The following is a 27,824-nucleotide window of genomic DNA, read 5'->3' on the forward strand; positions in this document are numbered from 1 at the left end:
GTATGCTGCCTACAGTCCCCTCCAACTACAACAGTATTTGCAAAAATCCCCAGCAGCTTTCTTTACAAACGTGATTTCCCTTTGCAAGACGTCATTCACAGCATTCTCGAGAACTGGTGGTGTCCAGGCGCTTCCCCGCCCCGGATCACCCTCCACCGCGTTCCCGTCCAAGCAACAACCCTGAGAGCAGCCGCAAGAGCAACAGACGCCTGGCGCGGGTTCCCACAGCCCCTCTCCCGTTCCTGCAAAGGAACTCGAGATTTTTCACTCTTTCGGGTTATACAAAGGGTCAACTTGCTGATGCAGTATTCCTCTGTAAATCTCAGAAAAAGGGATCCACACCAAATGCAGAATAAAAGAAAAGAACCTTAAATATGTAACCATGATACTCTTTACAAGAAAAATTTTCAAGCAAAGAGAGTCTTACTATTCAAACTTGTATATACAAAAAGTTTATTAGCAAGCACTTTCTACAGAATCTTTCACAAGGCTTTACATGACACCTTTTCAGCAAAGAAAGGTTATTTCTGCTTTGCACAGCCATGCTCTCCCAGGACCCAGGCTTTACAAACGATTAGAACAGACACTGCCAGTATTTTAAGTGTAACTGTATTTTAGATGGCTGCAGGTTCATAATCCTGCCAAATGACATATTTCCTTGATAAACTTACAGTGATAAATATGTTCCGTGATTCGGATGGGTGATGGAGAATACTGAGAGGATGGAGAGAAAACTTATTATTCCACACCAGTGTGGATACAGCCAAGTTGCCTTACACTGTAAGTAATTCCCGAAGTTCTATGCAATCATTTTAAAATAGCTCTTACTACATCACTTCTCTTCCCTCCAAAACAAAGCACCCTCCTTAAGCTACATCAGACACCCCTCGCCCTGCATGAGCCTCCACACATGAGGAATACAGCGGAGTACAGCAGGGTTTAGTCTAAAAATTCAGATGCAGACTAACTCCTTTTCAGGACACTGTTTTTATCCTTTAGAAATCAAAAGCTCCTCAACTGCCAACTCTTATTGGCATTTTACAGTTTTCTTGGGGAGGGGGAAGGTTTGGTTTTACTTGTAAGCTCCAAAAAATTCGCAATTATTGAACCTAGTTCCTGCTACAAAGGGAAACTGCGTCATTTTCATCCTGCCATTTGCTGCTGGATTTTCACTTGCATCAGCTCTGCTGTGTGCCTCTCCCAGAGTGCTTCAGGGGCTGTTACAAAGCCTCTCAACCTGGTTATTCTGAGGTTTCTTCCAGTCGCCAGCCATATCAAATTACAATAAAATTAATTTTAACTTATTATACAGGAATTATTAATGTCATTTATTAAACTCTCCCAGGAAATGATCTGTCAGAGGTACTTTTTCACCAAATGTCAGTTGTTGTCCTTCATCCATTGCTCAACCCATTGCATAATCTGATCCAAATTTCTCTCCAGGTCTTCTGGAGTGTTGCTGGGTAACTGGTGCACAATTTCCTCTCTGTATGACAACACAGCTTCCTCATAAAGCGTCTGAAAAATTTCACACTGGATGTTGTCTTGCAGCTTTTTCCCTTTGTAGCCCCTACAAAACAAGAACAGTACTGAGAGATGGTCTCAGATATGCAGAGAACTATAGAGTATTCTACAGAGAATTGATAACTTATACCCTAGAAAAATCTCCCAACAAAATCATGACAGTACTTTACTCACTCCAGTGACATACCTGCTTTCAAGTCTGTCATACAGAAATGAATTTTCCGTACGAAGTACAAACACGATATGAAACCAGCGTTCAGGGAAAAAATCACAGCCATGATAATCGACGATAACTCCACCCTCGCTCATTTTATCTTCTAGTTCATCAATCACCTACAAAAGAAACAAATATAAGCAAGCTTGTCTGAAATTACAGAAAGTCAGAATACAAAAATGCAAGGTTTTGAAGTTGCGACTTACCCTGTCTTCATCCAAAATTGGACAATCATATTCCTCATCAAAACCTTCATACAGTTCTCCTGCAGCAAAAATAATTTGTGGAAGTTTGTGAAGTAAGAGCAGATAGTAAAACTCTTTTATTGTTATGTTTATTTCATGAGGATACAAACAAAATATAGCGTCCAGAGAAAGAAACTTTATTTACAAATTCATGCAAGGATAAGTTTGTTATTACTTAATACAAAGTATACTACTATTACATAAATAGCTTTTTAACTCATAACACCAGAAGTATTTCGCTTAAAGCAAGTTCATTGCCCTTTCATTTAATATATAAGACACACACTACAAGCAAAAAGTTACACAAAGCAAAAGCGTCTATGCTGTCGGGCTACTTTGTTAATATGGCCTACCTTCTTTCGCCATGTCACCCACGTTAACATAGGTCATCCCGACTCTTGAAGCAAGTTCTTTTCCGAGTGTGGTTTTCCCAACACCCGGAGTACCTGAAGACAAAACCCCGATATAACCTGGTAAGAGAACAGTATGCAAGGCATCTTCAAGCAGCCTTCTTAGGGGTGAAACAGGAAGTGTTTGTCAGTCAATGTTGGCAAGTTCGTGGAAGAAAAAGGGGGCAAAAAGCTGCATGTTGAGGAAAACCAAATATGAGCAATGTCGGCAGACTAAGGAAAAAAAATTAGGCGGAAAACTCTCACTTTGTGCAGAAGCGTTATAGAAGCGTTGTAGAAGCGTTTGCATCCGGGATGATGCAAAGGCAAACCCTGCTTCGTTTAAAAGCCCCAGATAATGGGAAAAGCGCCAAGTTTTGAGGCAGAGCCACCGGACAGGGTCCCCACAGGGCCCCCGCACCCCAGATCGCCCCGGGCTGCGAACAGGGATGGGCCTCCCGGGCAGGGCGCCGGGGCCTTCCCCCGAAGGCCCGGCCCGAGCGCCCCATGCTCCCCCCCGCACCCCGGACGGACACCACCGCCGTCCCCTCCGCTTGGAGCCACCCTGGGGGTCCCGGCCGGTGGCTGCCGGCCCGGCCCGCTCCGCCGCCGCCCCGCACCAGTGAGCAAAATGTTGGGCCGCCTCATGGTGCCGCCGCGCCGACGGCGGCCGCCGGTCACCTAGGAGACACGTGCGCAGGGGCCTCCGCCGCCCTGACGCACGCCGATGCCGTCACCTGCCCTGGCCGCCGGCACGTTGGGAGAGGCGGGTAGGAGGGTGGGCAGGCGCGCCGCGGACAGCTAAGAGCCGCCGGAGGAGAAGGGCCCCTCGGGAAGTCGGCGTTAGGTGTGAGGGGATTGGTTTGGTGGGGATTGGCTGGTGGTGTCTGGCTGCCTCCGCCTCAGCCACCGCCACCTTAGCCACAGCTCCGGTCCGGCCCGGCTGACTGCGGGGCCTGGGCTCTCCCCTCAGCTCAGCGGTCGCAGTAAGGGCCACACGGCAGACGCCTCGCGAAGGCTGGCGGCGCCGGCGGAGGTGAGCCGGGGCGGAGAGGGGGCTCGGAGGCTCCGGGAAGAGCCCAGCGGCTCCCCTTAGCGGTGTGTACAGGCCCCGTAATTAATTCTCGGTGTCTGTGTTGGCAGCTCCTTTTCAATTGCGGGCTTTTTTTCTATGTGTAAGGCGTGTATTTTCGTACTAGCGCAGTGTGTAGTAAGGAAACCCCCTCATACGGCGGTATCCGGTCCGCTGGCAAGTATGCAAATTCAGCTAAAATCAGCTTTTGTCAGAGTAACGTTAAAAGCAAACCGTGCAGACACGTCCTCTTTCCCAGTTGCTAGCGCCTCTTACTCACAGATAATCTTGTCTGGTGATGCTCTGTTGCATATAATTTATAGACGTACAAACTCTAGAGTGTGCACGGGCCTTTCTGGAGGCGATGTGTCCATTCTGTGGTTCCCGTTCTCACAGAACGGTATTTGGGCATGTAGCCCCTTACAGTTCCTACACAGAAAGGTAATTGTGCGGTTGGTTGTTCGCAGCGAAGAGCACGTGGCCACAGGGATGTTATTTTGGGACCATAGATAGGCTGAAAAGTGGCTCTAGGGTGTAAGTTTGTACAGCTGTCCTAGCAGGGTACTTCTCAAATCCAAAACTAAATACTGATGCTATTAGCAGTTTCATTCCTCGTTGCCATTAGACAGACATCTGATATGTGTGACAGTTGATTCTCAATGTTCTGGTTTCAGCTGGGATAGAGTCAGTTTTCCTCCTAGCAGCCGGTATAGTGCCATTATTTGTGTTGTGTGCCAACACCAGGCACCATCTCTCCTGCCCCAGATGACTGCTGTGACAGATGGAGCCCAAAGGCAGCAACTAAGTGAACTCAACAGACGTTTTAGAGGGATGGCCCATAGACTTAGGGAATGATATCTTAGGGAATGTGTATGTACCAAAAGACAGAAGAAGTGTGGTGATTAACTGGAATGTATTGGAATGTGTGGGACCTGGGCATGAGACAGATGGTATAGAATAAGGGGTGGACGCTAGCTCAGTCCCAGCTTCCTCACACAGCAAACAAGTAATACTTGATTTTACTGTGATGCCCAAATAATTTTGTCTTTTGCCTGTTTCTAACTTGTAAACACAAATAGCTGCATTGTTAAAAAAAAGAAAAAAGTGCCACATACTGAAAACTATACAGAGACAACAGAAACACAACCTTAATGCAAAAATGTTATAAATAAGCTTATGCTGTTTTTTCATTCAGATCTCTGTTTTAATTTTACTTTTTTATTTTGAATCTGTGTTTGCGGAGTTTTCAACTTGTTCTGATTTGCCAATTTCCTGCAAAATGCTCTATCTGTAAGGTGTAGGGTTTTTTGATACTGAAGAAGCATGTAATTGACATAATCAAAAAACCGTAAGTGCCCATGTTTGTCGCTAGCAAGCAGTATGCTTTTCAGTGCAAAGGAAATTCTTTATGTCTAGGAGATATTCTTATATACGCTTGATAAAAATCTCCAATTTTCTAGAGACAACTGTACCCAATTAAGGGGAGGACAGTGCTACATTAATAGCAAAATGTTTGTGTTTTACCAGGTAGCAGATTGGTTGGCATGTTCATTCAATGACGTCTTTGGAAACATGAATAGTTCTTCTAGCGCCGTTCGTGTGAAGCCACTGGAAGGCAACTCTGGAAGAAACCAGCAGCAGCAGAAGAAAGATGTGTCTTCTGTGACAGAAAGTAGCAAAACCAAAACTGTGCCCAGAAAAAAAGCAAAATCGTCTTCAGTAGATCTGACTTGTAACAAGTCCAGGCAAAACTGGAACCAGCCTCAAAATGAGCCATGGGTAGATAGATACAAACCTGAAACTCAGGTGTGAGAGTTATTCTAAGTGTTAATGGAGTAGTAACGTTATAGTGTAGCATGTTATTCATCTGTTCATAATCTGTATTGTTCAGGTTCTGAGTATCCTATCTCATTAGGGCAATGGAGTCCTAGTTTGAGTTTTTACTGTCTGTAGCTAAGGTTTTGCTGAGCTATTTATCTGTAGGAGATGTGTTTTCGCCCCAGGCTTCCTGAGGAGATAAAGCTACTGAGGAGCTGTTGTTTCCTATCCACGCACTCATAAACTTTTGAACCGAATTTCAGCCAGATCTAACAACTCCAAGTACTAGGAAAATCCATCGCTAAGCAAAGGAGAGAGAACTGAGTTAGTGCACTCATTACAGGGAAGATAACAGAAGTTATCTTTCTTGTTACTACACACCAGTTAGCTGGTCTGTTAGCACAATCGAAGTACCTGATTAATTGCAGGTTGCACCATCTCTTGCTTGCTTGATGCATCTTAGCCATGACTTTGCAGGTGGGGGTACTGCAGTACCTTAGGGCTTCAAGGAGAAAGGATTAAAATCTGTAGTAAAGCTGTCTTCACTGGTTCTGCTTGTGGAACAGCTTTTTCACAGTGTGTTTCAAAGGTATCAGCATGTGTGTTAACTGTCTCCTGGTTTGTTGATGTATGTTAGTGTAGTGCTTGTGGTTTATATTTGAATATTTAATAGCTTATCTCTGGAGGGGAATTGAGTTACAAGGCTAGAATGCAAGTAAGCTGCATGAGATTTGCAGAAGTTCCAAAAATCTATGCAGTATTAGAGTTAGTAGAGCCTAAAAAGTACCAGCAGTAGCTATAAAGCATGCTGACGTAAACTGTAATGTTTCACGGCAAGACTGTAATGTTGTTACTTCAGAAATAAAATAAATAGTTCATTATTTCCCAACTGGAAGCAATAGAAAATTAGTTGTTTGAGGAAACAGGCTGAAATGATTATCCTTAAATGTTGCACTTACTTCTACATAACATAAAAATATGTAACTGGAATATACATGTACATGTCTGTTAATGTTCTAGCCAGCCTATATTCTGTTCTTGAATCTCCTCATTACAGTCTTAGAAACCAAGAGGGGTGTATATATATATATATATATAAAATATATTTTCATCTTTTTTAGAATGACCTTGCTGTGCAAAAGAAGAAAATTGAAGAAGTTAAAACCTGGTTGAAAATGCACATATTTCAGAGGCAGCCAGAGCAGGTAATCTTGCTAAAATTAGCAGCTAGATATGTGAGACCATACAAACAAGATGGATTCAATTTTATTTTAATTTCAGAGAAAAACCTTAACATATAGGTAGTGATTATGTATCTATTGCATTATAAGAAATCTGTTATGAACATAGAGCTTGTACATTTGTTTAGGGCTTATGTGAATAGGTGGATTCTGGTTGTGCTCAGAAATACCATATTCTAGGATCCGTCAGTTCATACCTCTTAAAGCGTGTGGTTGTGACTTGCATTTTGTATCCCACAGATTAATTTTAAGTATCTTGGCAAATTACCAGTTGTACTGACTTGATGCAATAGGATGTTTTTAACCTCTTGATTGATAAGAGGCATTCTTATGCATCATTTACCAGTCTTGCCCAGTGTTTTTCAGAGCAGATTCTCCAGTTCAGTATGTATTATATGGGTAGTATACATCGTGTGCAGTGAACTGAACAGATACATTAAGACATGAGCGCAAGGCTTTCAGTGTTCTGGCCTAGCTCTTCTATCTGAATACTCAACATATAAATTAATAACACAAAATGTTTAACTCAGTTCTTATTGGGAAAAGAGAATAATTACCAGAGAAACTACAGAAGAAATTAAACCAATATTCATCTTCAGCAAACTTTCAGTCTTTATTTATCATGTTTGGGACTTTTTTTTTTCCCCTCCTGTGACAGGGTGGCTCTGTTTTACTGCTAACTGGTCCTCCTGGTTGTGGAAAGACTGCAACTATACAAATATTAGCAAAAGATCTTGGTGTTCAGATGCAAGAATGGACTAATCCAATATCTTTAGACTTTACAAAAGAAGACCTAAGAAATATATTTGGCTACAGTAAGTATTTTGATTTTTTTCTTTTCTTTTTTTTTCCAGTTACTTTTGTGATTTTTGTATTCTGTATTTTTTTACTTTTTTGTGTCTCTCTCACATATGAAGTCAGATGCACATCCATGTAACTCAGATTCTTAGTGTTTAGTAAGAATCTTTCTTTTGCTTTTATCTGAAAAGGGATTTAGTTTTGTTAGAGTGTTTACTCCAAAATAACTTGCAATTGTAATCAGTATAAAGAGCTATGTAATACCCTGGTTATCATTTGAGTTGTATTGTATCATAATTAAATAAAAATAGGTAAGTCTGTCTTGGTCGGGGTCCTCAGCTGAATTCTGTCCTTTAAAAATTCTCTTGTGTTTGTAATGTGTTTGCCAGAGGGCTTGGCTGCTGCTTTTCAATGGCTACTGTCAGAAAATAGCATGGGTGGGTATTAGTTCTTGTGGGTATTTATATTCTACTTGGTATAATATAGAGCACGTATTTTTAATTAGTTTTCTTTTTCAGACTCAAATTTTCATACGTTTCCGAGTCAGGCCCAAACAGCTCTCTTTCAAGATTTTCTATTAAGAGCAAATAAGTATAACAAACTCCAGATGCTTGGGGAGTCCTCAGAAAATGATAAAAAGCTTATTCTTATTGAAGTAAGTGAAAACTTGTGAAATCTTGTTTTAAAAACAATACCTTTTATTATAAGATTGATATGCTAACAAGCTTCAGCTGATGGATTGGTGTTGCCAAAGGTTAGTCTGCGTTACTGCAGATGAGTTCTTAATTATTTTTTGAGTCTCTGCAGCAGGTTAGAACCACGTTCTACCTGTAGTTAAACCATATAAGCTAGTAGTCATGCAGAAACTGGAGACTAGTTTGTGTACAGAAATAAGTAATAGGTTATCAAAATGTAGATCAAAACAATATTGAGAAGTCATACCTGTGTTTCTGTATGATTAGCTTGCTAGAAATATATGCATGTATAAACAGGAAGAGGGGAAAAAAAACACGATTCTTGTTACTTAAGGATGCTGGAGAGTGTAGAAGATACATGAGAACTAATACAGTCAGAAAGCACTTGAAATATAGTATTCCCTGGTCTTAGGCAGGGGGCGTTCTTTAGGGCAGAGATGTAAAGTCAGAGGATTTGTAAGCTGCAGTGGGAGGTACAGGAGAAGACTTTGGTTTTTTACTTATTTCAGAGAGCATTTTAATAGCTTTTCATTTTTTCTGACAGAAGGATTTTCTAAGTTATGATAGTCAAGTTGTCTGTAAACTTCGAAGAAAAAGAATAGATGAGAGAAAAATTCTATAGCTGAGTAATGTGATGTACTGTAGAATTTAGGAAGAATAGTTTTCTGTGACTTCTCTTCATGAACTTAATTCTTTGTGTAGGTCTCATATCTCAAATACTATATCCTGCCCTCTTCCTCAGTAGAGCTGCTACCTTGAGTGTTTATCCTATGAGTAAAACTCTGTCTAGTAGGCAAGGTAATCACCCAAGGCTGTTCCTTGGGAAACAATGACAGAAAGAAAGTGTTCCTTTTTAGATAATTTTGTTCCATAATAAAATAAAGAAATACTATGCTTTCGGGTTTTTTCCTTTTTTTTTTTTTTCCACCCACTCTGGTTATCTTCACTGTTAGCCCCATTCAAATTTAGTTGAAAGCAAGGTAACGAGGAAGAAAAACTGTGTAGCACTATAGCGTGCCATTACAGTCAGTCTGTGCGAGAGAATATATACATCTGAATGTAATGACAGCAGTGCATTTGTTTTCAATAGGACATACCTAACCAATTCTATCGAGACCCTAGCAGTCTACATGAAATTCTCAGGTCAGTTGCAGATAAGTTTTTAATGATTAGCTTTAGCCACTTGGAGTGGCAAACTGGAGTTTGATCCTTGTTATACTGGCTTATTTTTCAATTTAGGAGATTTGTTCGTACAAGTAGATGTCCCCTTATATTTATAATCTCAGACAACTTCAGTGGAGACAGCAACCAGAGGTTACTATTCCCAATGGAAATTCTAGAGGAGTTGTGTATATCCAATATTAGGTAAGATCTTTTATCTCATTAAAACTTGATTGAAATAAATGAGAAGTCAAACTAATTATTTTTTTTTAAATTAAATTCAACAGTTTCAAGCCTGTTGCACCAACAAATATGATGAAAGTTCTTAACCGAATAGCTGCAACAGAAGCTAGTATGGTAAGTTGTCAAAACTGATAAGTTTTGTGCAGTGCCAGGACCTACAGATTTCAGACTTTTATATCTGAAATTTGTTATTTATATTTGTTAATGTATTTGTTTGATATTTGATAGCAGACCCCACATACTCCAGAAAAACCCACCAATCCCCTTGCAACAGAAACCCAGGAACTAACTAAAAAAATACCTTGTTTTTAAGACTAGTCCTACTTGATCCTTGTTCTAAGTCTTCTGAACATCCTTCTGCCTATTACAGAAGCTATGTATATATGAAACATAATAGGAATAAAAGTCGTTTTCATTATATCGAGCAAGGCCAGAATAGGTCACGAACCTAAATCTTCTATTATTCCTGAACTGTTTTGATTACAACCAAGTCTAATATTGAGTGACACCTGGCAAAGAATTACATGCATTTTTCTCTTTAATATTGGTATATTAAATGTGGCAATGTGCTTAAATGGATTAAATGTTTTACAGTTACCAGTATTAGGTGGTTTGAGCACATGGTGGGTGCTCATGTAATCTGTTTATGATCTGTATTAGAGGTGGGTCCCATAGCCAGAATAATATTCAAATACTCCTTTTCCTACTTTTTCTAATTACTTGGAATGTTGCTTTTCCTTGTAGAACAGAGAAAAGAATTACGCTCTTGATAGAACTTCTCTGGAGTTGCTTTGCAGAGGCTGTTCAGGTGATATAAGAAGTGCAATAAACAGTCTTCAGTTTTCTTCCATGAGAGGTAAATGACTATGATTTTTGTCAAGTGAATGACATTTTGACCATTTCTGCTTTAAAGGTATTCTGTTCACTGTTGCAGCACAGCTAGATGAGCCATGCAAAACATTTTTGACATGCTGCCCTGGAGCAGGAATAAAAGGCACAAAGGTGGTTTTTGTTGTTGTTTTAGGGGGGTGAGAGGGTTGCCTGGTTTTTGGGGGGTTTAAAGCTGAAAATATTCCTTTTCATGACCATTTCATGTAGTCTTAAAATTTAATAACTTCTGCTACATATGTGCTGATATAATATAATGAAATGTCCTTTTCTTCTTGATATCTTTGTTATTGGTATGTGCTACTGATCAAAGCTTTTATGATGCAACCTTAATCTGAAAGGGTTATTTTCATTGAAATGAAATTCTTCTGATGTTGTCTTATACTAAGTTTCTATTGCTCTGTTAATCGGAAAAAATATAAAATTCCTCTCAGTAAAACCATTTTGATGATAATGCCATTAAGTTCGTAAATAGTAGGTTGGTGATAGCTGAGAAAAGTTTGCAGTAGCTCACCGCTGGATTCTAAGGAGCTTCTACATACTGTAGAAAATCTAAATGGTCTTAAAATGGCCGGTTTGTGTAATTTTTAATAAATTACCTTGGAAATGTGAAAACATGAGAGTTATAAAAAGAACTTGGGAGAAAACAGGCATATGGCATGGAAGCTTCTGTACATGACATCTCAGAATCATGTACTCAAGTCATACCCTGCTGAATGTTCTCCTTTAGCATTTTCTGTAACACATTGAGAAGTGCTGCTTTCATGTTTGTCATGGTTTTAGCTGGGATAGAGTTAATTTTCTTCACTCTAGCTGGTATAGTGCTGTGCTTTGAAATTCGCATGGAGAAAAAAACCTGTTGAGATAACACAGAGATGTTTTGGCTGTTGCTGGGTAGGGCTTGTACTAGTCAAGGACGTTTCTAGCTTCCCATGCTCTGCTGGGTGCACAAGAAGCCGGGAGGGGAGGGGGCACAGCTAAGAGAGCGGATTCAGACTGACCAAAGGGATATTCCATATCCTGTACCGTCATGCCCAGTATGCTACCTGGGAGGAGCTGGCTGGGGGAGGGAGGAAGCAATCGTGGCTCGGGGATGGGGCAGCATTGGTCGGTGGGTGGTGAGCGGTTGTATCGTTTGTGTTTCCGTGGTTTTTTTTTCCTTTTTTTCCCCTTTCCCTTCCTTTTCCCTTTTATTATATTAACATTATTGTCATTATTATCATAATCATTGTTACTATTATTATCATTTTATTGTAATCATTAAACTGTGCTTATCTCAACCCACAAGTTCTTTTGCTCGTCGATTCTTTTCCCCATCCCACAGGGGTGGGGGGGGAGTGAGCGAGCGGCTGTGTGGTGTTCAGTTGCCAGCTGAGGCTGAACCACAACAGTCTATTTTTGGTGCCCAACGTGGGGCATGAAGGGTTTGAGATAACAGTTGCTGGTCACAGCATTGATTCATCTGCCCTCAGTATTAGTTTGTCCAGTCTTTACCATGCTGATTGTAAAGTACATGTTAAAACTTGCTGTTGGTTTTGTCAGTTTGCGGTGCTCTGCGGTGATTAGAGATGTTTTGCCTAGGAGACTTGTTATTAAAACACTGGCCTTGACTGTTATCGGTTATTTAGGTCTTGCAGGGAAGCCGTTACTGTACTCCAGCTACCACCTCATGGAGGCAACTAGCAATTATACCTCCTCCTCTGAGAAGTTTTTTATGGAGGAAATACAGAATGGCACCTTAGCTGCCATCTTATATAATGTCTCCTCCTTCATTACAACAACTTTTCAGTATCTTGAACATCCTTGGGTAGTCAAGATACATCTGTTGATATTGCTTTGGCAGATGGTATCAGATCTGTCTAAGGTTAATAAGCAAGTTAAGAATATAATCCAGAGATCTGTCCCAAGGCTCGATAGCTATGCGTGGCAGGATATGTGGGATAGTATGGGCAAATGCCTAAGACGGTGGGCACCCCCCGTGGTGTGGGACTTCACCCCTGAAAAAGTGCAGAATCCTGAAAAATTAGTAGAACATTTGGAGGAAGTATGTTGTCACCCTGGCAATTCCAGAGAGATACAAATCACTGCAATGTGCTGGGGTCTGGCTTATGCCTATCGAGCCCTATTTAACACTATTCAGTACCCCCAAGGGAAAGAGAAGGGAGCTACTCCAACCCCAGTGACAAGCACTGCGGCCACCCAACCCCCCACGACAGCTACTGCAGCTACTCCAACCCCAGTGCCAAGCGTTGCAGCTAAACCAGAGGACCAACCTGTGCCAGTATCAGTCGCCCCTATACGCAAGAAGAAATCATGGAAGAGAAGGTCAACTCGTTTAGAAAGAGATTACGAGGAACCAGGGCCATCACGAGAAGAGGAGGAGGAAGAGGAAGAATGTGTACAAGAAACGGAAACTACCCAATCCCTATCCTTGAGTGAGTTGCGGGATATATGGAAAGATTTTGGGCGTCATTCAGGTGAGCACGTTATCACCTGGCTGCTCCGATGCTGGGATAATGGGGCCAGTAGTTTGGAATTAGAGGGGAAGGAAGGCAAACAACTGGGATCCCTCTCTAGGGAAGGGGGCATTGATAAAGATATTGGAAAAGGAACACAAGCCCTCAGCCTCTGGAGGCGGCTCCTGTCCACGGTGAGAGAGAGGTATCCCTTCAAAGAAGATGTTGTATTTCGCCTAGGAAAATGGATGACCATGGAGAAAGGCATTCAGCATCTAAGGGAATTAGCCTTGCTTGAGGTGATTTATGGTGACCTGGATGATCAACGGTCCTCCAAAGATCCAGATGAAGCCGAGTGCACACGACCCATGTGGTGGAAGTTTGTACGGAGTGCACCATCCTCGTATGCAAACTCATTGGCAGTGATGTCCTGGAAAGATGACGAGACACCAACGGTGGCAGAGATGATTGATAAACTCCAGGAATATGAAGCGAATCTCTCTTCCTTGCTTGTCTCTGCTGTTGAGAAACTGTCCCGAGAGTTCCAGCAACTCAAAGAAGATATGTCCTAGTCCCCACCAGTACGGACCAGTATCTCAGCCATTAGGAGTAATCGTCCCTTGGCTCAAGAGAAGGGATACACATGACGGGGCACCCTATGGTTTTACCTGCATGATCACGGAGAGGACATGAAGAAGTGGGATGGAAAACCTACCTCAGCCCTAGAGGCACGGGTACGTGAGCTGCAAGGGAGAACAATTACTCAGGGGAGTTTCTCCAGGAGAGCTGCTGCTCCAGTTTCTAGTAAGCAATTCTCCAGACAGAAGAGTAGAAGTGCTGATGTCCTGTCTGATATTAACAGAGACACTCGTGATTCATATTAACAGGAAGTGAGTGATGAATACTATGATCAGGACTAGGGGGGCCCTGCCTCCAGCCAGGTGGAGGAAAGGGATAACTGGGTTTACTGGACTGTGTGGATGCGATGGCCTGGCACATCTGACCCACAGGAGTATAAAGCTTTAGTGGGCACCGGCGCACAGTGCACCTTAATGCCATCAAACCATATAGGGGCAGAACCCATCAGCATTGCTGGAGTGACTGGGGGATCCCAAGAGCTAACTGCATTGGAGGCCAAAGTGAGCCTCACCGGGAATGAGTGGCAGAAGCACCCCATTGTGACTGACCCAGAGGCTCCGTGCATCCTTGGCATAGACTACCTCAGGAGAGGGTATTTCAAGGACCCAAAAGGGTACAGGTGGGCTTTTGGTGTAGCTGCCTTGGAGACGGAGGGAATTAAACAGCTGTCTACCTTGCCTGGCCTCTCAAAGGACCCTTCTGCTGTGGGGTTGCTGAAGGTCGAAGAACAACAGGTGCCGATCGCCACCACAACAGTGCACCGGCGGCAATATCACACCAACTGATAGTCTCTGATCCCCATCCATGGGCTCATTCGTCAACTGGAGAGCCAAGGAGTCATCAGTAAAACCCACTCACTCTTTAACAGTCCCATATGGCCAGTGCAGAAGTCTAATGGAGAGTGGAGGCTAACAGTAGACTATCGTGGCATGAATGAAGTCACTCCGCCATTGAGTGCTGCTGTGCCAGACATGCTAGAACTTCAATATGAACTGGAGTCCAAGGCAGCCAAGTGGTATGCCACAATTGATATCACTCATGCATTCTTCTCAATCCCTCTGGCAGCAGAGTGCAGGCCACAGTTTGCTTTTACTTGGAGGGGTGTCCAGTACACCTGGAATCGACTGGCCCAGGGGTGGAAACACAGCCCTACCATTTGCCATGCACTGATCCATAATGCTTTGGAACAAGGTGGAGCTCCCGAACACCTAAAATACATTGATAACGACATTGTGTGGGGCAATACAGCAGAAGAAGTTTTTGAGAAAGGAGAGAAAATAGTTCAAATCCTCCTGGAAGCTGGTTTTGCCATAAAACAAAGTCAAGTTAAGGGACCTGCATGAGAAATCCAGTTCTTAGGAATAAAATGGCAAGATGGTCGTCATCAGATCCCCATGGATGTGATCAACAAAACAGCAGCCATGCCTCCACCAACCAGCAAAAAAGAAACTCAAGCTTTCTTGGGCATTGTGGGTTTCTGGAGAGTGCATATTCCACATTACAGTCTGATCGTGAGCCCTCTCTATCCAGTGACCCAGAAGAAGACTGATTTCAAATGGAGCCCTGAGCAACAACAAGCCTTTGAACAGATTGAACAGGAGATAGTTCATGCAGTACTAGGGCCCTTGGGCCAGTCCGGGCAGGACAAGATGTAAAAAATGTGCTCTACACTGCAGCTGGGGAGAATGGCCCTACCTGGAGCCTCTGGCAGAAAGCACCAGGGGAGACCCGGGGTCGACCCCTAGGGTTTTGGAGTCGGGGATACAGAGGGTCTGAAGCCCGCTATACTCCAACTGAAAAAGAGATCTTGGCAGCATATGAAGGGGTTCGAGCTGCTTCAGCAGTGGTTGGTACTGAGGCACAGCTGCTTCCAGCACCCTGACTGCCAGTGCTGGGCTGGATGTTCAAAGGAAACATCCCCTCCACACACCATGCAACTGATGCTACGTGGAGTAAATGGGTTGCACTGATCACCCAGCGGGCTTGAGTAGGAAACCCCAGTCGCCCAGGAATCTTGGAAGTGATTATGGACTGGCCAGAAGGCAGAGACTTTGGATTATCACCAGAGGAGGAGGTGACACGCGCTGAAGAAGCCCCACTGTATAACAAACTGCCAGAAAAGGAGAAGCAGTATGCCCTGTTCACTGATGGGTCCTGTCGCCTTGTGGGAAAGCACCGGAGATGGAAGGCTGCTGTATGGAGTCCTACATGACGAGTAGCAGAAACTGCTGAAGGAGAAGGAGAATCGAGCCAGTTTGCAGAGGTAAAGGCCATCCAGCTGGCCTTAGACATCGCTGAACGGGAAAAGTGGCCAGTGCTCTATCTCTATACTGACTTCTGGATGGTGGCAAATGCCCTGTGGGGCTGGCTGCAGCAGTGGAAGCAAAGCAACTGGCAGCGCAGAGGCAAACCCATCTGGGCTGCCACACTGTGGCAAGATATTGCTGCCCGGGTAGAGAACCTGGTTGTGAAAGTACGTCACGTGGATGCTCACATCCCCAAGAGTTGAGCCACTGAAGAACATCAGAACAACCAGCGGGTAGATCAGGCTGCCAAGATTGAAGTGGCTGAGGTGGATCTGGACTGGCAACATAAGGGTGAACTATTTCTAGCTCAGTGGGCCCATGACACCTCAGACCATCAAGGGAGAGATGCAACATACAGGTGGGCTCGTGATCGAGGGGTGGACTTGACCATGGACGCTATTGCGCAGGTTGTCCATGAATGTGAAACATGCGCTGCAATCAAGCAAGCGAAGCGGGTAAAGCCTCTGTGGTATGTGGGATGATGGCTGAAGTATAAATATGGGGAGGCCTGGCAAATTGACTATATTACACTCCCACAAACCTGCCAAGGCAAGCGCCATGTTCTCACCATGGTAGACGCAACCACCGGCTGGCTGGAAATATACCCTGTCCCCCACGCCACTGCCCGGAACACTATCCTGGGTCTCGAAGAACAAGTACTGTGGCGACATGGCACCCCAGAGAGAATTGAGTCAGACAACGGGACTCATTTCCAAAATAACCTCATAGACACCTGGGCCAAAGAGCATGGCATTGAGTGGGTGTATCACATCCCCTATCACGCACCAGCGTCTGGGAAAATCGAAAGATACAATGGACTATTAAAGATGACACTGAGAGCAATGGGGGGTGGAACATTTAAACACTGGGATACACATTTATCAAAAGCCACCTGGTTAGTCAACACAAGGGGATCTGCCAGGCGAGCTGGCCCTGCCCAATCAGAACCCTTACGTACTGTGGAAGGGGATGGAGTCCCTGTAGTGCACATAAAAAATATGTTGGGCAAGACAGTCTGGGTTATCCCTGCTTCAGGCAGAGGCAAACCCACTCGTGGGATTGCATTTGCTCGAGGACCTGGGTGCACTTGGTGGGTGCTGCGGGAGGATGGAGGATTCCAGTGTGTACCTCAGGGGGACTTAATTTTGGGTGAAAACAGCCAATGAACTGAATAATATGCTGTTAATTGCTATATATTGTTGTATGTCATCACTACTATGGTTGCTATATGCCATATCAATGGAATGTTATCATGGTGGGAATCTCCCAATTAATAATAATAGCAAATGAACTTTCAATGGAACCGAGCAAAGTGCAGCAGTGAGAGAACAAGAACTACCAGTGCAGCGGTGATGGAACAAGGACTGACATGCAACAATCTGACCCCATGCACACCACATCTCTGAAAGACTCTTACAATAGATGAAACCCAAAGTCATGGACTAAATGAACTCAATGGACATTTTACAGGCATTTTACAGGGGTGGTCCACAGACTAGGGGAATGATAAATGAAAAAAATGTGTATATACTGTTAAAGGATGAGAAGGTGGGTAGGGATTATTGAATTTGTACTGAATAGTATGGGACCTGAGCATGATGTAAATGATATGGAGTAAGGGGTGGATACTGTCATGGTTTTAGCTGGGATAGAGTTAATTTTCTTCACTCTAGCTGGTATAGTGCTGTGCTTTGAAATTAGCATGGAGAAAAAAACCTGTTGAGATAACACAGAGATGTTTTGGCTGTTGCTGGGTAGGGCTTGTACTAGTCAAGGACGTTTCTAGCTTCCCATGCTCTGCTGGGTGCACAAGAAGCCGGGAGGGGAGGGGGCACAGCTAAGAGAGCGGATTCAGACTGACCAAAGGGATATTCCATATCCTGTACCGTCATGCCCAGTATGCTACCTGGGAGGAGCTGGCTGGGGGAGGGAGGAAGCAATCGTGGCTCAGGGATGGGGCAGCATTGGTCGGTGGGTGGTGAGCGGTTGTATCGTTTGTGTTTCCGTGTTTTTTTTTCCTTTTTTTCCCCTTTCCCTTCCTTTTCCCTTTTATTATATTAACATTATTGTCATTATTATCATAAACATTGTTACTATTATTATCATTTTATTGTAATCATTAAACTGTGCTTATCTCAACCCACAAGTTCTTTTGCTCGTCGATTCTTTTCCCCATCCCACGGGGGTGGGGGGGGAGTGAGCAAGCGGCTGTGTGGTGTTCAGTTGCCAGCTGAGGCTGAACCACGACAATGTTGAATGGGACTTTTTTAGCTGTTCAGATATTTCAGGTAGGTAAATGATTGGCAGCCAGTGATACTTTGTAAATTTTGGATACCCCTCACCTACTTATTGATTTCCTGAGAATGCAGTATTAGTTTTTTTACATATATATAATTTTTTTCTTCATTTCTGTATATGTGTAAGCACAAGTGATACACTTTATAGTAGTATTTACAGGTAAAATGGATCTATGGTAATTGTAGGAGAAAAGAAAGATAAATACTTAAAGCGTAAGTTCTTGTAGCTTGATAAGGAACATTCACCTGCCATTAAATCAAATTGTGGGTGAAAATTTTTTTGTTCTAAATTAGCGCAGAAGAAGGGTTTTACTCCTTGGAGCTCAAAACATTGTGGAAATTAGTGGGTTGTTGGACGAATCACCTAAATGAAAGGTTTTCTTTGCTGCCTTATATTTCAATGAGGGTATTATACAGATTATGCAAATAGGAGATAAACTGGTAAGTGAACAGGGTGTAACTGAAATATAATTTACCTATATTTGCACTTGTACTTTATAAAGAAGAAATTTTTAAGAAAGGCAAGTTGGGGATGCATCAGAACTAGAATGAATAAGCAAGAATGCTGCCTTTTTTTAAAGGCAGATTTGTTATTCAAAAAAAGTAGTTGGCACCTTAGCTGTGGCTTAAGGGACAGCAGTGAAATGAAGCATGCTAGTTTAGCTTAATGGGTTGTCTTCCTAATAAATGGGTTTTCTCTTAGTGCCCCTATTTATAGAAACTTTTCTCTTTTTTTTTTTCCATTTGTTTGTTTAAAACCTTAGCAGTAGCAATGTAATAGAATAAGTTTTTTGATTCATGTGCTTTATCCTGATTGTATTTTTGCTTTTATTGATAGACTGCTCATTGGAGAAAGAGTTTTGGTCAAGGAAGAAAGGGAGCTCTACACCAAAATGTGAAGCAGCAGCAGCAATATCTAAAGTAAAAAAGAAAAATAGATCAGAAGACCAGGAGATACAAACTATTGGTGGCAAAGATGCTTCTATCTTTCTTTTCCATGCTCTGGGGAAAATACTTTACTGCAAAAGTAAGAAAACTTTGATTTATTCTTCCTTTCAAAGGGCAAAGCATGTCAGCTGCTAGGAGATACATTTGCTAAGATACAGCTTAGGGTGACCTCTAATTTGTATGTTTGGTCATTAATAACAGTACAAAAATAGTAACAAAAGTTTGTGGTAACTGAGATGGCAGCTGTCTGTATCTGTTAGGTAAATAAATGTTTCTTTAAGATGTGTACATATGTGTAATAAAATCACATAAGTCTAGTTGCATTAGGTCCATGTGCTGACATGCACACAAAGCTAGATAGATAGCCACCACATATGTTGCTTTGTACAAAAGCAAATTTTGCTTCAGTGCAGAATTTTGTACCGTTATGTTCTGTACTTGTCTGTATTCCTAAAGGTTACAGAACAGCCCTGCCATCTCATAGCTATTGCCTCCCTAATTGTGTGTATGGGTTTCACCCTTCTGCAATCTTCCCTCCTGTTTATTACAACTCTTTTGTTTCCCTTTACCAACATATGTGCTCTCTCCTTTCTGACTTGAAAACCTCTTCTGTTTCTGTCATACCCTGTCTCCCTTTCCAAAGTACTTTCCGCCTTACTACTACTGAAAGTTCTACTTTTTATACAGTCAGGTTCTGTAAATCTGTGTCTGGCTGGGTTTTTAGCATTTAATATTCAACAGTACTGGGTTTTTAACATTAAAAAACTATGATTCATAAGTATTTGGTACTTATTACACTAGTAGTATCTGCACTCAGCTAAATCAGGATCCATAATGCTATTGGCTGTCTACACTTCAGGAATAATTCACAATATCTGTTACAAAACAAACTGAGGAAAAATAGTAAGATGAGGGAATATGAAAATAATTAGATTAAATTTGTTATGTGAAGTGTAATGTGACTAATTACATGTTGTTGACTATATAATATTGACTTTATATTTAAGTACTTATGCCTGTATCAAGAGCTTTCTGGGAACTGAAAGTGGTGTAATCTAGCTGCTGGTAGAGATGACAGTTGCTAAAAGTGATGCTCAATATATGTGAAAGCTACTATTCAGGCAGTTACACATCTCTGTCGCTTTTATTCTGATTTTGAATATTTAATCTGAAATGCGTTATCTTCTGGCTTTTTTGATTATAGGCAGAAATGTAACAACATTTCTGATACTAAAAGACTAAAGATTGTAAAATTCTTTGTAGGAGAACCAGTGTCAGAACCAGAATTTCCTCAGCTGCCCACTCACTTATCAGAATACCGTCGAGACACCTTGCTTATTCAGCCTGAGGTACATCTGCAATGACTACTTGATTCCAGTTTGGTTTGAAAAAAACGAAACCAAAGTCTAAGTGATTGATGCAAATTCTGAAGCACAGTGGTCTGTCTCTTATCTTAATGTATGTGTACTCAATCTGTCTAAGCTACAGAATAAATAATCTGGAAAGGACCTTTGGAGGCTAACTTCAGTGGTAGATTAGTTTCCCAGGCTCTTGATCTGTGGAGCTTTGAGTATCTCCGGGGACAGAGATTCTCTCACCTCACTGACAGACTTGTAGTGGAGGGTGGGCTTTCCCTTGCCACAGCCTGTGACTGTTACCTCTCATCCTTCTGCTGTGCATTGCCAAGAGGAGTCCGAGTTCATCTTTCTGTTACCACCCATTAAGCGAGCTGAAGACAGCAAAGGCTTCTGCCCCTCCATCCCCACCATTAGCTTTCTCTGGGAGCAAACCAACCTCCCTTTTGTATATAGGCATCACTTCACAGGTCACGTGTGCCAGCTCCCCAACCATCTGAACATATCATAACTTTTATAGGATGCTTTTCTTTATACACTCTGTAAAACTTGAACTTTCTTTTTTCCTAATAGGATATCGTGGAAAAATCGCATATGTCTGGAAGCATGTTTAATTTATACCTTCACCAGAACTACGTAGACTTTTTTTCTGATATAGATGACATAGTGAGAGCCAGTGAATATTTGAGCACTGCTGACGTCCTTTGTAGTAATTGGAGTGTAAGTGTTATCTTTTTATACACATGTACTTTTATTTTAAAACTCTGACATTGAACTTCTAAATTTTTCTCTAGGTGTTTATGAATGGTAGAAAGCAATTTTCTTACAATTCAGTAAGAATTAAGCTGTATCACTTCAAACTTACAGTATAGGTGACAGTGAATTGTTAATGAATGCTAAAGTACATCAACTATAGAAGAGATACTTCTTTTTGTCCAACTTCTCTCAGTATTTTATTACAGTGGGTTATAATGTTTGTAAAATACTATACAAAGTATTTTTAAGTAGAACATATTTATGCCAAAAATGTGTTGGAGTCTGTATGCCTTTTCCCTGAAGTAATTGAGCTAGCTTTTTCATTCTGCTGCTTTGAGTAAAAGTTTCAAAGTAATCTAAATGTATTCTGGGTGTGTTGTGTCACTGGAATTACAGAGTGTATTTTAGCTCAAATGAGGCATGCTGTAGAGACCTTGAGTTTACATAATGCCCGATTTTTGTCTTAGACACAGCATGTGATGGAACAATACAGCGTGTCTGTGGCTACACGGGGGTTGATACATTCAAATATGTCCAGAGCCTTTGCCCACCATCAAGGAGGGATGGGGTTCCGGCCTTTACATAAACCCCAGTGGTTCTTTATCAATAAAAAGGTAAATGCTGGATTTTTTTGTTTTTGTAAGGTATGATAATTGAGTAGTAAAGAAGAGATTTGCTCACAGTGCTAAACTTGTCAAATATCCTATTTTGATACAAGCTACTTTTAAAAAGCACTTGCTTGAAGAGTTAGATTTGTATTATTCCTTTAATGGAAAAATAATTGGAGGCTTCTGACGAAGTCTGATTCCTGTGTCCAAGCTGGCATACTTCTGGGAGAGTCTTAATCATAAGTTAATGGAGACACAATTAATGTTGAAATACTATAAAGTATTCCTAAAAATAAGTTTAAGTTTTTGTGCTGTTCAAATCACATTACTGTTGTGTAAGTTCAACAAATTACTACTGTTACATTTTATGTGTTTATCAGAAATAGCATGTTCATGAGATGCCAAAGCTCTTGGCAATTTTTTATTTTTGAACTAATACTTTATTGCTGTGTCTGGCAAAAAATATTGTACTGGATGGGTGGGGAATTCTAATCAAGGGATAAATATTTTCTGGAAATTTCAGTGCCCAGCAGAAGGCACAAATGAAGAAATTTATCATTTTTATGATATGTATATGTTAACTGTAACTACTTATCTTTTTTATTCTGATCTCATTTTTCTATAGCTTGTCTGTAGTCATCCTGCAGGCAAGAAAGTCTGTCTCTTACAGTACAGAATATCTACATTAATAATGATTTACCAGGCTTTTTATGTGTGTTTCTTTTTCCCCTCAACTCTTACAGTATCAAGAAAACTGCCTTGCTGCAAAATCTCTCTTTTCAAGCTTCTGTTTGCCACCTCAGTGCCTTCAGACAGAGCTATTGCCTTATCTTGCTATGTTAGCAAATCCAATGAGAAACCAAGGTAAGATGGGTGTAACTCTTGATCCTGGATCTTTTGTGGAATTAAAGCATACTGAAAACTTTGTAACCCAAAATGTCAATACTATCTGTCCCTTTCCCTCAGTAAAAAAAATATTTATGGCAAATGCATATAGCCGATACCCCAAAATGTTTCTAGTAACAGAGCCACAATTAAAGCTGTCCTATCAGGTTTTAAACAACATCAAGAACATTTTAAAAACTTCTGTCACTAAAAGAATTGAAATAGTATCTCTCTTGGCAGAAGTGAAGCTTATATGACACTTTATAAATGTGTAAGATGGGGTCCTCATGTTGGGAGTATTTGAAATTGGTTGTCCCTTTTGTTTTTTTAAACTGCGTGCATTTCTGGTATCTGTGTATTTTTGAATTTCATCATGTTGCCCTCACATTCAGTATCTTAAGCTGCTCATAGTTTTTCCATCTGCCCACGTCCTTACTAGCTTGTCTAACTGGGTGGCGTCGCAGACTTGGTCATCTCACACTTCACCCCCTTTTTTCACAGGATTACTTTTAAGAATGTTCTGGATAGCCCAGGTCCTGGCACAGATCTCTACTGGCAGCTGTATTCCATTGCAAGAGTTAACTATTACCTCATACCCCTCTCCCTCCCCATTTCCTATTAATAAATTATTTATCAAACCTTACTAATTAAGTTGTTCTCTTAAGCTTAGGGTTTCTTTTAAATTTTCTAGAAGATTTGATGAGAAGACTTTTGGAAACCTAGTAGGCAATATTAATGAGATCTCATTCCTTACTGACCCTTTTGCAGTAACAAAAACAGACTTAAAAGGCTTTAAAAAACCTTTCCCAGATGAAATAAGCAAAATCCAAGTTTGCACTGTGTTAAAAAGTGTGTAACCTGAGGTAATCCAATAGCAGACAATTCATGTGGAAAAATTTACTTTGTATGGTACATAATCCAAATATTAGTGTTTAGAAAAGCTGGGTTGCTTAGGCTATGTTAATTACTTCTAATAAAAGGCCTCATGCCTTAACTAAGGCCCCGACATCAGTATGAATTCATTTTCTAGGCTATGGAATAATAACTCCACATCATCAATACACAGTTGATGAATGTCAGGGGTTTTTTTTTTATGTGTAGGCAACCTGTAAATACTTTACGGTAACGTGGTAAATGGGGGGAAAAATACATACGTGTGTGTGTAGTGTTTTGGTATCCAAAATACTGCAAATATATACAGGAATACTTGACTAAACTTATGAATTATTTATTTTCCAGTATGTTTAATTGTATGTTCATTATGATCTACACAAAATTATACTGGTGATTCTTTGTTCTTAGCTCAGATTGCTTTTATCCAAGATGTTGGGAGGCTACCACTGAAAAGACATTTTGGGAGGTAAACTTGACTTCTGTCTTTTCTTAAAAAAAGTAAGACTTCATTTCTTTCTTAATATAATGAGGAAAAGAACCCTTTCATAGAGAAACATCTTCAGTGTACATCTGTGGTGTGACATCTTCTGTCACTTGCAGCATGATAATTTTATATTTTGCCTGTTAAAGCATCTTCTAGTCCAGATTTATCATTGCTAGTAGCAACATTTTCACTATAGCATTTATTTTAATCCTTGTTTAGCTTTTCTTTCCATCTATCAAATATTAGCTCTGTCCTAGACATATCTGTGTTTCTCCAGTGCACGACCTGAGTAAAATTTTTTTTACAATCAAAAACGTTTACATGAGAATACAGCTGAATTGATGCAAAGAGTGTAGTGTGCTTTGCCTGTTATTTATCATGACATAAAACATTAATCTGGAAATCTGATAGAACATTCTGTGTTCACATGTGTGTTAGAAGTGTAAGAAAGAAATCATAATGGGGAATTATTCTTATTTCCTTTGAAACAGCTCTATATCTGTGGAACTGCAAAATATTTTAATGAGTGCTTCCCCTGAAATGGAATAGCAGCAATGATTTTTATTTTGTGGAATTTTTGCCTATCAGACTACTTAGAGTAAACCTTTGTTTAGAATGCTTGTTTTGTAAAACCATAGCTACTCAAGCTCCTCTGTCTTAGATGTTAAATAGCAAAAAAAAAAAACCCTGTTTATTTCAACTGTGGCACTATGTACAGATTGTGTAGCACACATGGGGTGACATGGCATGACATGTTGTATTGTGACTTTAGTGAGCCTTCTGAATCACAGACGTCAATTATACTAGTAGTCCCTCAGTCACATTTTTGTAACTTTGATATCTCTGAAATAAAAAGAGCTTTAATTGTGATGGTCTTTTTCTTATAAAGGCTCGAGGTCACACCTAGCTGGAATGAGGCTGTCTTTCATCTCTTAACCAACACAGGGAGTTTGTTAGGGTGTCCAACAGAGCATCTCATATTTATCACTGATGTATTGCTCTCTGAGTTTTAACTATGAAATACTGGCCTATAAGATAAAGGCTGTATTACCCAAGAACCACCCTGTTACCCAACAGTTGTTGTATTAAAAGCCATTTCGGTTGCTAGTCAGGAAGAAAGGAAAGGCTCCCTAACTGGGTGTATTTCTTTGCAATCTCCCTAGTCTAAGCCAAAATTTTTGTAACTTTACGAATTAATTGTAGACTTCCTTATGTGATTAATTTTGTCTGCAGCAGACCTTTAAATATCAATAGATGTTTTGCATCTGCATAAATAAGTTGGGTGTGCGTCATTTAGAGTTTTATCTGAGGCGTAACTTTCTCCTGAAAGCATGGTAATCCTTTTTCATTTGTTCACTATTTTGGAAAGGAAGTATAGAGAAACGTAGGTATTTTAGTAAGCATTTGCTTCCTTCAGGAATCTTAATTGAAAATTATTTTGTGTTTTAAGCACTCCTTAAAATAACTTATGGGCAGCTATTTCAATGGAAATAAGAATATTTTATTTCTTTTCCATTCTGTCCATTAATAGAATGGGAATGGTACTGTAGTGAGAAAACTGGCATTGAGGAGAGTACATGGTATTTGATCAGCTGGAATTGGTGTCAGGATGAGTTTTTGTCAGTAACTGTGTAAGGTTTTATTATTCCCATGTAAAGTGGGAAAAATAGTAAAGGAACATTGGTATCATACTGATGTGGAGATGCTAGAAAGATTGAGAAGTCCAAATAGTAAAAGAAATTATAAAATACAAAAACATTTCTGCTCCTTTTTAAAATTTGCCTGTTTCAGGTTAAATGCCTTCTAGCGCATGTACCATGTGCTGTTGTCAGTGGCTCGATTGTTAGCAGTTCACATGCATGATAAAAGCAAAGCAAAACCACTGTCACCGTAAGTAAGAAACTTGAAGCAACAACGGCTCCTTGGAAGATGATGGAGTGTGAACATGGTCTGGTATTTTGCTGCTGCTGTGGTTTGAGGCTAGGTAGGGCATCCCCTTCCTGAGGGCAACTCCTGTGTCTGCTGTAGGCTGCCATGTCAGCTGTATGGTGTTGAGTTCTGGGCACAAGTATCTATACCTGGAAGATGTGTGCAGAGCTGCAAAACACAACACCGAAGGTAGTGGTGTGAGCACAGAATGTGTATAGCTTGAATTGGCTGTGATTGATGGAGGGTCTTACTGCCAGAAAATGTGAAAGCCATTGAGCATCAGTGTAGGGAGGGTGACTTGTTCGGTACATGGTCAGTCTTTTCTATTGCAGCTTCTGTGTGAGAGAGCAGGAGATGTTAGGTTGTGTTTTTTTGTGGTAACTTACTGTTGCAATGATAATTTTACAGGTTAAAGCTTGAAACACTTACTGACAAAGATCCTGGGATACCAGACTTATTTATTAGCTCTGAGGGGGACCGTGCCGATGTGCATGCTATGGAGACGGCTGTACAGATGGAGAAAAGCAGAACAAATGAGAATGAATCAGATGGATTCCCTCTCTCTTCTAGCCAGTGCAGTGGAAGTGAACTACCTTGCAGTCAGCCTCAGCCTGTTGCAGCTCAAGCAGTCATGGAGGAAGATGAATTAAAAATAGAGGAATATGATAGTGACTGAGTACAACAAAATACTTGCTTGACTTGCCTGAATAGGTTTAATATGCTACAAAGACTTTTGCTAAAGAGAGTATGGTCTGCACAAAAGTACTGCTTGAGCTACTTAGGTGGGCTAGGAGGCCAAGTCTGAACACGCTATGTCAGCATCAAGACAACTCTCCTCAGCTTCCTCTTAACTTTGCAGGATGAGACCTGAGCTGAATATACTAAATTACAAGCTATTCACTGCCTTTCCTGAGCTGTGAAATAATCTATATTGATAAAAAGAGAATAAAAAATGATGACTGAGGTAGTTTGAAAAAGGCTGTAGATAAGCAGTGTCACTCTTAAGTTATTTTTATTTTTTACACATTTTTATTTACCTTGCGATTGTACACTGTGTTTCCATAGTACAAGTTTGACAAGTTGTCAGCATTTGAAGGCTTTATTAAAATTCATACCTTTAAAAAAATTGCTGTTTGGAAGCTTGGCCTTTCTGAAAGAAGAGACTGAAGAGTACAGGTAAGAGTACAGGATATCCCATCCCAGGAAATAAAACTCCTACTGTATTAATACTGTTTTGTACTCTGCCACAGATTTTTGTGTTTGTAGGTTGAACAAATGTACAATGGATTATTTTGGATTCCTTTTTGAAATATATTGTCATAACTTATGGAGGGGAAAATGTAACAATCGAGCGTAAGTCCCTCTTGTCCTTTGTATTCTGTAGGAAGTTAATGGTGTAGTATGCAGATTTCTCCTTAAATTGCTGTTGTGCTAGGGGAAAGAATAATCCTAACTGACATGTTAGAAGTTTTATGGTTGTCTGAATAGACTGTTTAATGCTTCAGTGTTTCTCTGTAACTGGGCTTGGCCCATTCAAATCCATCTAATACGTTGCTGTGGTTAGTGATACCACAGGAATGAGAAAAAAACCCAAAGCAAACAGCTTTGAATGTGTAATGTATGTTTGCATTTCTGTATTGCTTACATCCAGCGTTTAGTAGAAGAAAATGTGTTTATCCACCATGGCCTTGGAATTAATGCTGCTGTTAAATAGTTGAGATTTGTCCTCTCTCAAGGGACAGGTGCAGTCTTTACATCTGTAGCTATTGTTTAATTTTGAAGAGGGAATTTTCTCTATTAAATCTTAAATTCTGTTACAGCTATACTCATTAGAGCAAAGTGAAAATATTCTCGGCTGTTGACGCCCCTTAACACCTTTCCTGCTCTGCAGCGTGCTTTGGATGTGTGGCATCTGTTCACCTTACGTGGTGCCTCGCTTCACTCGGGCCTCCTGCAGTTGTGTAGCACTGAAACGCCCT

At 41.0% G+C, this 27,824-nt stretch overlaps 2 protein-coding genes across 4 annotated transcripts; one reads left to right on the plus strand and one right to left on the minus strand.

Moving 5' to 3' along the window:
- Positions 1–429: 429 nt before the first annotated feature.
- Positions 430–3,101, minus strand: AK6 (adenylate kinase 6). The gene is made up of 5 exons (XM_075078216.1): positions 2,993–3,101; positions 2,337–2,429; positions 1,945–2,003; positions 1,712–1,857; positions 430–1,570 (listed from the first exon to the last, which is right to left on the minus strand). The coding sequence occupies exons 1-5, from the start codon at positions 3,018–3,020 to the stop codon at positions 1,381–1,383; spliced, it is 516 nt and encodes a 171-aa protein (XP_074934317.1). The 5' UTR covers positions 3,021–3,101; the 3' UTR covers positions 430–1,380.
- A 32-nt stretch (positions 3,102–3,133) lies between these two features.
- RAD17 (RAD17 checkpoint clamp loader component) lies at positions 3,134–27,670 on the plus strand. 3 transcript variants are annotated; one of them, XM_075078213.1, is made up of 16 exons: positions 3,134–3,408; positions 4,972–5,250; positions 6,384–6,467; positions 7,162–7,318; positions 7,820–7,956; positions 9,087–9,139; positions 9,236–9,361; positions 9,445–9,514; positions 10,145–10,256; positions 18,825–19,013; positions 20,198–20,283; positions 20,863–21,009; positions 21,513–21,659; positions 22,397–22,517; positions 23,841–23,898; positions 26,254–27,670. In XM_075078213.1, the coding sequence occupies exons 2-16, from the start codon at positions 5,017–5,019 to the stop codon at positions 26,519–26,521; spliced, it is 1,989 nt and encodes a 662-aa protein (XP_074934314.1). In that variant the 5' UTR covers positions 3,134–3,408; positions 4,972–5,016; the 3' UTR covers positions 26,522–27,670. The 3 variants fall into 3 exon arrangements, with proteins under 3 accessions (XP_074934314.1, XP_074934316.1, XP_074934315.1); XM_075078215.1 differs by having other exon boundaries at positions 3,149–3,408; positions 23,841–23,930; XM_075078214.1 differs by having other exon boundaries at positions 3,218–3,470.
- The last annotated feature ends 154 nt before the right edge of the window (positions 27,671–27,824 follow it).

The sequence above is a fragment of the Phalacrocorax aristotelis genome, chromosome Z (genome assembly GCF_949628215.1).
Source record: "Phalacrocorax aristotelis chromosome Z, bGulAri2.1, whole genome shotgun sequence".
Lineage (NCBI taxonomy): Eukaryota > Metazoa > Chordata > Aves > Suliformes > Phalacrocoracidae > Phalacrocorax > Phalacrocorax aristotelis.